The sequence below is a fragment of the Danio rerio genome, chromosome 20 (assembly GCF_049306965.1).
Source record: "Danio rerio strain Tuebingen ecotype United States chromosome 20, GRCz12tu, whole genome shotgun sequence".
Taxonomy (NCBI): domain Eukaryota; kingdom Metazoa; phylum Chordata; class Actinopteri; order Cypriniformes; family Danionidae; genus Danio; species Danio rerio.
In genome coordinates, this window is record NC_133195.1 from 30,541,341 (window position 1) to 30,554,740 (window position 13,400).

At 37.9% G+C, this 13,400-nt stretch overlaps 1 protein-coding gene and 1 long non-coding RNA gene across 3 annotated transcripts in view; one reads left to right on the top strand and one right to left on the bottom strand.

The window, feature by feature from the left end:
• Positions 1-3,185: 3,185 nt before the first annotated feature.
• On the top strand, positions 3,186-6,636 carry LOC141379286 (uncharacterized). Its single transcript, XR_012395809.1, has 2 exons — positions 3,186-4,683; positions 5,397-6,636. It is a non-coding gene; the product is annotated as an uncharacterized lncRNA (long non-coding RNA).
• syndig1l (synapse differentiation inducing 1-like) overlaps positions 6,434-13,400 on the bottom strand; it is a 45,884-nt gene continuing 38,917 nt past the window's right edge. Inside the window, exon 4 of one of the 2 annotated variants that reach the window (XM_005160575.5) lies at positions 6,434-9,689. In XM_005160575.5, coding sequence (XP_005160632.1) covers positions 9,531-9,689 — 159 coding nt within the window. In that variant the 3' untranslated portion in view covers positions 6,434-9,530. The remainder of the gene's footprint in view (positions 9,690-13,400) is intronic. The other variant, NM_001044781.1, reaches the window with a different exon arrangement.

The following is a 13,400-nucleotide window of genomic DNA, read 5'->3' on the forward strand; positions in this document are numbered from 1 at the left end:
AACCATTCCTATAGGAGTTGTCTTGATGGACAAGACATAAATCCCCCGTAGGACCACTTCTACAGCATTTTAATGGAAACCAATTGAGCTCCTGTTCAGTTCTAAGGGAATTGCAATGTCAAAGCAATGTTTCCAACAGGATAAGCTGATATTCATGTTTCTGTGAATGAATTGGAACAATTTTGTTCATACATATGAACTACATATATGATTATGCTAGTGTTTTCTGCTTCTGCCATCTCACTGTGTGAGGACATGAATGTTAAATCCAGAGCTGCTTTAAACATTTACGGTTTTATTTGTGGAAAACATTTATCGAACTCAGCCTCTTTGTGATAGCCTGATAAAATATGTTTAATCTAACTTGAAGACATTGACAGAAATGTGTACTGTTGTTATACAGTTGAATATACTCTATGAAGACGCTGAAATTAATAAATAGACAAACATGCATAAAGTGTCAAATTTTAGCAATAAAACTGAATTTGAGAAATGCATTTCATGCAATGTAATTATATAAAGTTGTTTCATAAAGCTATATTTGCCAAATGTTTCATTATTTAATTTCATTTGGATTACTGAGATTTTATCTAACCAATAAAACAAAGTTCAGAAAATTTTTAGATCAAGTTCAGAGACTTTGGGGGTGGGAGGTGGATTTCATGATTCACTACATTCGTTAAAATAAAACTCTACCTGACATAAAAAGTCTTGTCGCCTATCCAACTTTTAGTTGAACAACAAATAAGAAATTAACTTCTAGTTAATAATTTGGTATCAGAAGTGACTTTTATGTAAGGCTAAGGCCTTTAGATTACGCTTATAAATATGATCATGCCTTGATTTTTAATTATTTAATTAGGACAGTATGGTCTGACTTTGCTTAGACAAAAGTCCAGTCACTTAACAGAAATAATGTACAGTATAGAATATAAAGTCATGGTGGAGTGGAAAAATAATGTATATCGTACAGTATATGTGTAACCGTACGTTCACACCGAAAGCGGCGAGAGCGTCCAAGGTCGATCTGGCCGCCCTGGCGACAATGCTCTCTGCCTTCAGCTCCTGCGGCGAGAGCGTCAAAACTCGCTACATTAATCTCATATTTAAAGGAGCCGTTGCAGCATATCAGTTACATTCCTGCATAAAACATGTTTCTAGCGTGAAAATGTTGCGCACTTCTTATCAAATTCATACAACAATGGAAGATCAAGTTGCGTGTGGTGTGGCTTTGCTCTATTTATACAATATATGTCCATATGTCTGAAATATCCTGAAGCAGCAGTACTGTTTTGTACTGTCACATTGCGTGAGATTCCCGATTTTTTAAGATAAATTTATATAACATTAATGAACATCAGTAACTCGCCAGTAACTTATTTAATGTATGTTCCTGTAGGAAAAATTTTTAAATAATTGGAAATCGGGCGACCGAAATAATCAAACCCTTGGGAATAACTGTGGTCGGAACCAAAGTTTACAGGTCTGTGTTCTCTGAACTGCTATCAAGCAATGGACGTCTTAATTCTGATTGCTTGCCGCCGAACCGCGTCATAGCTCATTACCATAAAGTTGACTTCATTTCAACTCTCCTCGACGCTCACGCCGGCGAAGACGCGCCGCGCTGCTCCTCGCCGCTGGCTCTCATTGAAAATGAATGACTTCCGGCTACTTTGACGCTCTCGCCGCTTTCGGTGTGAACGTACGGTAAGGAAGTGGCTGACACAGAGGGATCCATTTGCAGTATGTTTATTAAACACAGTTTATTAATAACAAGCACACAGATGTAATGCGTGTGCGAACTCACATCAAACACAGTTGTATTAAATCGAAGGGCTATCGGCAGGTAAACACAGGATGAGTATACAGGCATGGGTCAGAGACAGGTGGCGAATATCAAGGTCGGTGTTCAGGCTAGAGTTCAGGGCAGGCGGCGTGGATCAGAGTCAGTATTCAGGCAGAGGTACAAGGCAAGCGGCAGGCAGGACGAGGTCGATAATCAAGGCAGGGTAAGCAACGGGAAAGCAGGCAATGTAGAGGAACGCTCAGTAGTGTTAGCCAGGGCAGAACAAGACTTCGCAATGAAAGTGTGTGTGTGTGTGTGCTGCTTATATGTAAGCGTGGGTGATCAACTCGATGAGCTGCAGGTGTGCATGCTATCAGTGTAAGTGGATGACGTAATGGTTAGAAGTCCGGTGATGATGACCTCTGCTGGCCAGCAAGGGGAATGACTGGGACCGAGTCGGTGACAATATGACTCTCATGAGCTTTAATGACTGCATCCATACATCTCTGCAATGACTGGAATAACTTTTTAATAAAGTCATATGGAATGTAAAAAGAAAGCACTCTTGCAGGACTCCCAGAGTTCATCAAGATTCTTTGGATTCATCTTTATTGCCTCCTCCTCCATCTTACCCCAGACATGCTCAGTTATGTTCATGTCTGGTGACTGGGCTGGCCAATCCTGGAGCACCTTGACCTTCTATGCTTTCAGGAACTTTGATGTAGAGGCTGAAGTTTGAAGAGCTTATCCTGCTGAAGAATTTGCCTTCTCTTTTGGTTTGTATTGTAATGAGTAGCATAAATGTCTTGATACCTCAGGCTTTTGATGTTGCCATGCACTCTGCAGATCTCTCGCACGCCGCCATACTAAACATAACCCCAAACAATGATTTTTCCTTCACCACACTTGACTGATTTCTGTGAGAATCTTGGGTCCATGTGGGTTCTAATTGGTCTTTTGCAGCATTTGTGATGTTTGGGATGCAGTTCAACAGACGATTCATCAGGAAAATCGACCTTCTGCCACTTTTCCAAATGATCATCTAAAAGTCAAATTATTATTTGTTTCTCTTACAACTAGAATTGACGACAAGACTTTTGTCAGATAGTGCAGGTGTTATGAGATTGTAAGATGCATTCCTCCATTATGTCCTCCACAAAAGGATTCTGTTGCAGTTAATATATGAATAAGAGGGGAAGGAAAAGTGTGAATCTCCATGCTCACACCTCCATACACACCTCTGCTAAGCTCCAACGTGACTCATCCGTCTGTTTGGTCTGACTAGCATTTTGTTCCTGACAAGAGAAATTCACACATAAAGACCACAGTGTTATCATCTATTTTCCCAAGAGGCAGAAACGCATCTAAGTAGCACAGTAATAACAACAAGATCTTTTTTGTCTCAAATCATTTATTTTACACAGCTGCATCATGTCTTTCATTTGCAATATTTACATCACCGCCGTCACACAAGCACATTCGGATCATGAACGAATGAAAACTCAAAAGAATTACAATACCAAGAAGAAAACATTGACAATCTTTATAAACACTTTTTTTTCCTCGTTCTCTCTTTCAATCTGTTCAAACGGAATCTGACAGATATCAATCTGCTCAATTTGTAGCGATAAGCCACACCAGATTAAAAACAGCATTTTCAGTGACCAAAACATAAGCATCTGGACTTTCTCGCAGTTTATTAAATTGCACATTTAATCTCTCCATTGGTTCAGTGTAGGTCACAGCGAGTGCATAAAATGAATGTCTGAAAAGGACTAGTCACTATGGAAACGTAAAATAGGGAGAAAAAGGGCCAGACTGATACACAACCAAAGGAAAGGCTGACACTGTTCATTTAGAAATTAATGACGCAAACACATGAGCAAAAACAGCTACATATCATGTTAAATCAGTTCAGACCTTGATGCTAAAGCTATTTTCATTCCGGCAAATTTGAGCAAGCACCCTGTTTTGTCATCTGCAACCGATATTTTAATTTTATTTATGCTGCACTTGAAAGATTAGCTCAGTTAAGCTTCAGTGGCTGCAAAGTAGCATAGGGTGTTATTTGTAAAAACCATTCTGTTTTGCTATTTCCAGCTATGCTCTGGAGAGCAGGCGCTTCCTTGGAAAAAGCCATTATGGGAAGCTAATTGTGAACCGTAAATGTCAGGTATGACTAATGCATGACCTGTGCTGAGAGACTGCAAGTGTCCCATGTTGGCTTTCAACGCTCTGGTGGTTGCAGTGGAAATGCATTTGCTAAAGACCCAAACCAAAAACCAGCAGGTCTTGAGTGTGTGTTGCTGTCTGTGCATCACAGGCTTTGAGAAAGAAAGCAGCAGAGCTTTGCGTTTAGCCATCCAGGCATCAGTCATTCCTGTTGTGCTACATACTGAATGCAGCTGGGGTTTGTTTGCATTAAAGTCTGCGAACATATATAGTAATTGAATTAGTTTTTATTATTTCTAAGTCAATTCTCATTCCATACACTAAACGTTAAGTGAAATTAGTTCATAATGCACAAATATGAATAGTGAATTAACAGTAAAATCCTCAACTGAACCCTCGTTTTTTATTTCAGCTCATTCTTGTCTCATAAAAATGGTTCAGGGAATGCATTTGCACCAGTGTGGTCTTTCAAAGCTCTGGTAATGTGTAAATCTGTAGACCTTGAACAAAGCACCACACCAATAGAAACCTTCCTCTTGTAGAAATTTTTTCCCTGACCTCTAAACTTGCATTAGAGATTATATATTTTTAATTGGTGCTATTTTTTATTGTACATGGTGGGCCATTTATATAGATACACCTTAATAAAATGGGAATAGTTGGTGGTATTATCGTCCTGTTTGTGGCACATTAGTATATGTGATGGGGCAAACTTTTCAAGATGGGTGGTGACCATGTTGGCCATTTTGAAATCTGCCATCTTGGATCCAACTTTTGTTTTTTCAATAGGAAGAGGGTCGTTTGACACATTATTGGGAATTTCACAAGAAAAACAATGGTGTGCTTGGTTTTAACGTAACTTTATTCTTTCATGAGTTATAGAGTCATTGTCAATGCAAACCTCTTCTCCCACACTGATAGCAACACCGCAGGAGAAATGTCAGCACAGGCTTCCAGTATCCTTGGTTTCAGGTGCTGCACATCTTGTCTTCACATCATAGACAACAAAGATAGTGGGGCCATTCTTCATCAATGGAAACCTCAAGACCACGGGATATTTGGAATTGCTACATGATGATGTGTTTCATGGTGATGTGAAGATGTGCAACACCTGAAACTTCGGATACTGGAAGCCTGTGCTGGCATTTCTCCTGCCGTGTTGCTATCAGTGTAAGAGTGGGAGAAGAGGGTTGCATTGACAATCCAACACAATGGGCAGCACATTGAACACATTTTATAAGTGGTCAGAAACTTGTAAAAACCAAGCACACCATTATTTTTCTTGTAACATTCCCAATAAGTTTGATGTGTCAAATGATTCTCTTCCAATTGAAAAAACAAAAGTTGGATCCAAGATGGCTGACTTCAAAATAGCCACCATGGTCACCACCCATTTTGAAAAGTTTGCCCCTCACATATACTAATGTGCCACAAACAGGACGTTGATATCACCAACCATTCTCATTTTAATAAGGTTTATCCATATAAATGGCCCACCCTGTAGTATCCAGGTAGCACATCTCACACACTGAAATAGTTAATCAGTATACTATTCATGAAGTCCGAGTTGTTTCTTAAACTCGCCGTATGTATTCGCTCATTAATATGAAATTATAAAGCATAACCTTACACCAGTTCTCTGTTTTCACAATCCACATACCTTTCAGGTAATTATTATTTGCAGACTTCAAAAAAAGCACCTGTAACCTTAACGTCCGGTGAGTTCAGCTGTTGTGTTTTTTTATTTATCCCCTGGAGCAGGGCTAAAATATATAATTGAAGAAAAAAAATATCTTAGGAAGTACATTTCTCAAAGGGATCTCAAGAGCTTTTACAACTGGCTTTTTGTTTCAAAGTCTGGTGCTTATTTGTCTTCCTTAGCAGAGTTTGTTTGGCATATGTGAAAATGGTTGGCACCTACGATTTAATTGATAACATTATGAGTATAAGATCATATAAGATTTCAACAAGTCAGTCAGTTAAAAAACAAAAAATAAAAACATCTGGTGCAGTTTGCTTGTGATGAGAAAGCCAGTGGAACAATGAACCAGGTTTTAATCAAAGTGTATTGTGAGTTATAACGTACACTGTGTTAAAATGTTTATGTAATGCATCTCAGAATGACTCAGTTTAATCTGGAGCAAGAACTAATCTTAATTGTGGACATCCTATAGACTGAATGAGTTTTATAATTTGCAAACTGTAAATGGTACCCCTATCCCATCTTTATCCCTAAACCCAACCCTCAAAGTAAACAATCTGCATTTTTCACATTTTCAAAATACTCAATTCTGTATGATTTATGAGCCTTATATCCTCACAAGATTAAACCTTAGTGGTTAGTATAGCTGTACTTGTAAGGACGTTTGGTCCCCACAACATGAAAATACAAGGTACACACACACACACACACTCATACAAAAAAAGAAAGCCACAATAAACGCATATAGACAGTTGTCTATACATTCTGATGGATGATTGGTATGCAGACAGGTTTTATTCTGACCCATGAGATGAGTGTTTACCTGCACATAACAACTGGATCATTTAGAAACACTGCTTTGGTGAACCAAACCAAGATGAAGTTACTACATCGTGACAGTTTTATTCCCTTCTTCAAATCAAAGTAAATTGTACAGGAAAAAAAAAAAAAACATCCATAGTTTTGTCCTCAAGGATCATCAAGACGCACCAAGCCATCAATCAATAACAGCATCCACCTGACTGGCGAAACTGTTCAGTATATTGATATCCAAAATGATAAGAGTGCACTGATTAGTTTAAATATCTGTAGCAGTCCTAGTGTAGATATTCCTTTGTGAATGAAGAATTCTGAATATTATTCCTTGCTCATCTAGACAGTTAAATTCCTCACACGCAGATGCAGAATGCATATGTGCTCGTTTGTAATCGCCTGTAGTCCTTTTATTGTGATGAATCACAGGTTCTGACTGAGACGCAGCTGACGTGAGGAGACAACAGTCTGCTTTTCTTGCGGCTAGTTCTTCAACTCTAGTTTAGTGTGTCATGGTTTTAAGAATAAAATTACAGGTGTTGATGCTATCTGACTGCGTACTGTCAAACTCATAAGGCTTGTCTAATGGAGGTTGGAGGGTAATTGGAGGGTATCTTAACTTTGAGAAGTTACTTATGGTGTTTTTTTAAAAATGTTTTGTTCTGCAAATAGTCTTAAATGGAAAGATTTGGTTTGAATTTGGAGTTAACATACCCTCAGACTATCAAAGATGTGACTTTCTTCAAATAAGACTTTTTAGCTGAAACCATGATCTTTGGTGATTTATAAAACGCAATTTAATGGCTGGTGGCACTTTGACAATCAAAAAAACAGGCCGGCAAATCTTACTAATACCTGTTGTTCCTAGGGTTGGGCTGATAAACAATATTATATTAAATCGCGATAATATTTGACAATAACAATGACAAGCTCAGGACTTTTTTTTACTCTATATTGATCTAGGAGCCAATCAAACACCAGAAATGTGCTACAATGGGAATCTAGAAGTGTGTTGATGTTAGAGATGTACAGAATTTTCAGCCACCGAAAATTTATCAGCCGAAAATATGTTATGCCATTTAATGGACCCTCTAATTTTTTTGGCTTCAGTCGTTGTTGGGATAATCTTTTAAACCTGGAAACATTAACAACTGATATTGAAATATGTATATCGTTATCGTTCACCATGGAAAATAATTATCGAGATCGCAATTTTGCCACAGTTCCTGATGATACATTCATTTATTATGAAGGATTGGCAAAATGATCGGTCTTTGCAAAAGACTGAACATTATTATATCTTATCCACAGACTCAACAAGCAGTCCTAAACATAATTCCTGGAGGTGTCTTGAGAACCCTCATTTCAGCTAAGAATCTTCTTTAATCTTCTACTAAAGAGCATCTTGGATAGCCTTAGAGTGAGTAAATTATCAGCAAATTAAAATTTACATCCCTTTGACAAAAAGCTAAGAACATTCTGTAATTTCTTGGGGGAATATCAAAAACAAACTTTTGGAAAAGGAAGAAAATAGTACATTGTACTTGAATGTTTTGTCAATCTGGCCCCCAAAAGGCTTCACCCTGAAAATGTGTGTATTCAATACAGCTGGGTATTCCAAATAGCCACGGGAAGCAATTAGGAGTGTATACACAATTGGCTATTCCTACTTCACAATGTGGCCAATTTCATTTCTCCAAGTTTCCGACTGAGCACTCCATCAGAGGAATTCAAATCAAGCCCCGAATCACAACCTATAGCCGCCGGAGAAGCCATTGTTTTCATGTTTTGAAGTTCTTATGCGGATGACTACACCACATCCAGGCTTCATTGTTGTTGAAATAGAGCAGTCGACCTTTACCTCAACATCCCCTGTGTGTTCCTGTTCATGCCCGTGAGCTTACAGACATCCTATACATTATTAATCGATTCAATCTGAGGCCCTTTCACCTGAAAACAAAACCTGGCTTTTTGTTCAAACATCCATCTTAGGATCTGAAGAGAGCATATCATACATTTTTGAGCGTCTGTTATGCCAAGTCTGATTGATTTTTGTACTCGACTCATAAGAGACATTAAATGATGCATTTGGGGAGTAAAAGGACACGTCGCCATTTCATCCATGTTTGCGCAGTCATTTCATTTATATTCAGTTCAGACACCCGGGAGCAAAAGTTGATCTGGTAAAGTCAAGCAAATCTGCACCGATATAACATAAACACTTGCTGTCCTTGCGTCCCACACATTAACCTTGCTGCTTATGTTGGGTCAGAATGAAGTTTGGACTTTTAACAAAACAAAGGCAAAGCATATACAACTTAAAGCACCTAAAATCCAGGAATACAAAAGTAGGAATAACATATAGACTGTGTGTACAAGTAGTGATTAATTCAAGGTGGAACGCACAGTCTTGGAGAGTTTTTTCTTGTCCTGTAGATCCATATTGTGATCATTAGCATTTAGGTTTATGTATGACCTCCACATTTGCTTATAACATACAAAGCTGTGTTATTTCTCCAGCATAGGATGAAAACATTCTGTTCTTTTTAACAGAGCTCAAAGCCTGCAGTCGGTGTATTCACCAACGCTGGTTTAATTGGGCCACACGCACATACAGGGTTTACCGGACTAAGTAAGTAATGAGAGAGAGAGAAACAGAGAAACGGCTTGATTTCTCTTTCAGATTTGGAACGAAGCACAGTTGGGAAGAGAAAAACAAATCCAAGGGCACTTAGTCCCTTTTGATCCTTCTTGGTGTCCCTTGGAATACTTTCTCTTTTGGGTTCAGTTAATTGGATTGCTGATTTGTCTGAAGTTTATATTCTTCACCTGAACTGCTCTCAGACTTAGTTAAGTTTCATCCAGTGTGGTTTGACGCGAGGGTGAAGCGTACATGTATATATTATGACTGAGGCGATAAAGTGCCCAGTTCTTCTGCTTCATCCTTTTCTCTGACTGGACAGGCAGTCCACGGGGAGGGACGAGAATGAGACATTTGAAAAAAAATACGTGAACTGTAGTATGGTGGAGTTTTGCAATCCTCTCCTGAGCGGTCTGCTAAATGTGGCCTGGTTTGGACAGATACGCAATGAGGGCCACCACTACACCCACGTAGACCCCTGTCCCAATGGTGATGGAGAGAGCAGCCAGGAACAAGGCTCGTCTAGATGCGATGCTAGCTAATGGAAAGTCTCCCTTAGTCACGGCTTTGCTGGTCTGGAACAAAGAGAAGGAAGTGTGAGAAAGAAGCAAGATCAAAGGATACATTGACCTGTTTTCCATTCAAGGGTAAATTGCATTGAACTTTATAGTGCTTTCTTGATGCTGAGGGCGAAATGGAATATCAGATGTGTTGTTAGGCACATAGTGCTGAGCCACATCTCATGCTTTTACATTTTAAAAATCCATTCGACCTACTTTGAAGGGCAGTGTTACATAGGAAAGTACCTTACTTTTTAAATGTGTTAAAAATGCAAGCAACCTTTTAGGAAGCAATGTGAACCGTCATATTTCAGATACGCTGAATGCATCTAAGATGGAAAATTGGATACAACCAGTAAGCAGGATGTCTGGATCCTTAAAAAGTCTTAAAGTGTCTTTCATTTTCACAAATTTACAACCATAAATTGTCTTGCATATATGAGATGCAAATTAATTTTTTATTTCGTTTACTCAGATTTGATGTTTTAGTATATAGGCTACATTTATTTGCATACTGATTTATGTTGTGCTGGTAACTGACATGGAAAACTTTTCTTTGCTTACTGTCACAGCTAGAAAAAGCATACAGAAAACACTATTGTTCCAGCTTAATCACCATTTCTACATTTTAAAATATTTGTTATATTATATTAGTTGCCAAATAAAATGTATTCAAGCATGTATTAAAGAATTAGTGTGTGTAAATATTCAACACAAATGAAGATATTTTAAATATATTTTAGGAGAGCTCCCTCACCCTCCAAAGACGGTAATGTTCCAGAATCTTTCAAAATCCAGAAAAGGAACCAAAAACATAGTCAAATCATTCCATGTTGCTTTAGTGGTTCAACTGTAATCATATACAGTGCTTCCCACAGATTTGAAATATACTTGCGGTGATAGCCGGATTGAAACACACCTTTTACTCACAGCACATGACAATAAAGTGATTTTTAACAATATATGACACTATTATACACCGTTTATTTTCAATGGTTTGAAGTTTTAAAAAAGATTGTTGACATAAAAAAAGAAATCCACTATTTGTTTTACATTTATTCTATTCAGAAACCATGTGCACCCACTGGCAGGTAAAATCTGCTGCTGACATTTTGCACATTCGCTTTCACTTTTTTAAAGTTACTGCGTTTTTGCATTACTTTTATTAAAGACTGCTTTTTGCGTGGCTTAACTTAAACAATTAAAATAAAACTTTACTAAACACTCGGAGAAGACGAAATGACATCTAAACTCAAGCCACTTGGGCAAAGCCGAGCTCCAGCAAGGGGGAGCTTGAGCTCCAGCTCCTCCTTCCTTGCACTTCTTCTACAAGTGATGTCACTGGAGGTTGGGGTTAGGGGTGGGGTGGGTGTACGCATTGAAACAGCTTATAGGAGGAGGAGTTGGAGCTCAAGTGGCTCTGCAGCGAGCAGTGTCTCTCTAAACTGGCTGCAAAATATATGTACATCTTTAGAAATGGTCAATCAATTCATTTGCCTTATTTAAATCTACACCTTTTATTGTAATTATTACTTAATTGTTAATACATATTTTAGAGAATTGTCTTTTGTTTTGATTCATTTTCCTGTAATTTGTTTGTCATTTGCTGTATATGGTATTAATTTGATGGCAAATATACTACATATCCGCTTGTTAAGTCACGCGGAGCGGCATCCGGGTCCAAGCTCTCTATTCAACAGAATGAGGAGATTCATGAAATGGTAATATAAACGTTTACAAAGCGATTTAATACTTTCGAAAGTGACGATCGCAATACATATATGTCCGTGCCTAATATCTGATGGCCAGAAAGTGATTCATTGTTTTATAAATTGTTAAAATTTTGGTATTTGTTATGCGGCAAGCCCAGCGATTGTTGTGTACACTATGAATTTATATAAAATTAACTTTAATGTGTGATATGAATAAAAAGTGATCATAAACGAATGATTTCTCAACTCAAATGAATGGTGGCTTGGACCCGGAAACAGTATTACATACGTCACAAACACGTCACCACTTAACAAGCAGATTTCATACATATCTAAAATGCTTTGGCAATATTGTACTAAATAGTAAAAAGCAACCTGAACTTGAGCTTGAGAGAGAGAAAGATAGAGAGAGAGAGAGAGAGAGAGAGAGAGAGAGAGTGCAGCTATGTGCACATGGCTCCTAAATAGCATAATTGTTTTTTTTTTTTCAATAGCCTTTTTTTTTTTAACTTTAACCTATTGAAAAGAAACTGTGTAAAAAAGTGTCATAATAAATAAAAGTAGGGTTAAAATTCACATGATTTTTTGTGTCACAGTTAACCATTTATGTTGTTGTGCTGTTTCTGCTATTGTTGGTATTTTGCCTTGTATTGCTAGTATTTTGCCTTGTAGCGCTTTGAGTCTAAGAAAAGCGCATTACAAATAAAATGTATTATTATTATTATTATTATTATTATTATTATTATTATTATGCAGTCTTACCTGTATTATGTACAGTATGTTTTAAAAACAACATTTCTAAATATTCTAAACTTAATACAGTACTTTTTCTATGCTTATTTATTTTTTAAAGGTCTGTAGAGTTCCTGCCCATTGGGACCACTTTACATGTGTGCTTTTGTCATAATTATTATTAGCTTTGTCTCCGCTTGTTTCATTTTATAAACATTGCTAAAAACACCTCTGAGGTTTTTAGTCATGATCAGTGATGCAACAGGGACAGGAGAGAAAGCAGGATCCGGCGTTGCACAGACGCTCAGCTCGTCAACAGCTAACTTCACAATGTTTCTTTCTTGTTATATGGGCTGGTGTCAGGAGGGATGAGCTAAACATGATACAGAGATCAGACGAAAAAACATTTTGCACTGATGCCTCTGCTGCAATCCTCTTGACAAATAGCAACATGGTCGCTTTGTAGAGTAAAACATTCAGTCTTGTACTATTTCCACCTGAGGGCAGTTTCAAAAACGACACGTGATTTGAACTAGCAATAAATGGCATTATCTAACGTTTGCGTCTTCCATACAACCCAACACTGGAAATACGCTCTGCTGAGAGCTATTAAAGTCAAAAAAAAAGGAACATCTCACTGCCTTAATTTCTTTAATAGCGAGGCCTACGGAGCCCGATGTAATAGTTTAATCAATCCATTTCCCAGTTCAAATGAATAATTAAGTCTTACTATGATGCTCGTTTACCAAGAACATGGCTCAAGGGCTGCATGAATTTAATGGGGCAAATTTCTGTAGAAAGTGAAGATAAGTTAAAGCGACACTATTATACACAACGTTTTATTGCCCCACAGCATGATATGCGATGTGTATAAACACGCAAACATGCTTTGAACAGTCGCTTTGTGTGATTGTGTCGTGACCCTTCAGAGTCTGCTGTCTTTTTTTTTTTTCGTATCCTCTAGAGAAGTGGAAAGAGTTGGCAGTCACACATGGCTGTCGCTGCGGGATGTGTCTTGCTCCCTTTGTCACTGCATCTGACCCTGTAGTCTAGGGAAAACACTATTGATTTTCACTCCTACGCTTTGCGACAGTCAATAATGGGCTGTTTGGACACACCAGTGCTGGTACGCTAGCTGAGTTGCTATGTTAACATGTTTTTTTTGTTAAATTTAAGAGGCATCTTTTTTAACTGACCTTTCCAGTAAAGGTCTGTTTATACCAAGTAATATACTGATATAGTGATAAAGATCAAGCTTTGGAAAGCATTCTGAATGTAAATT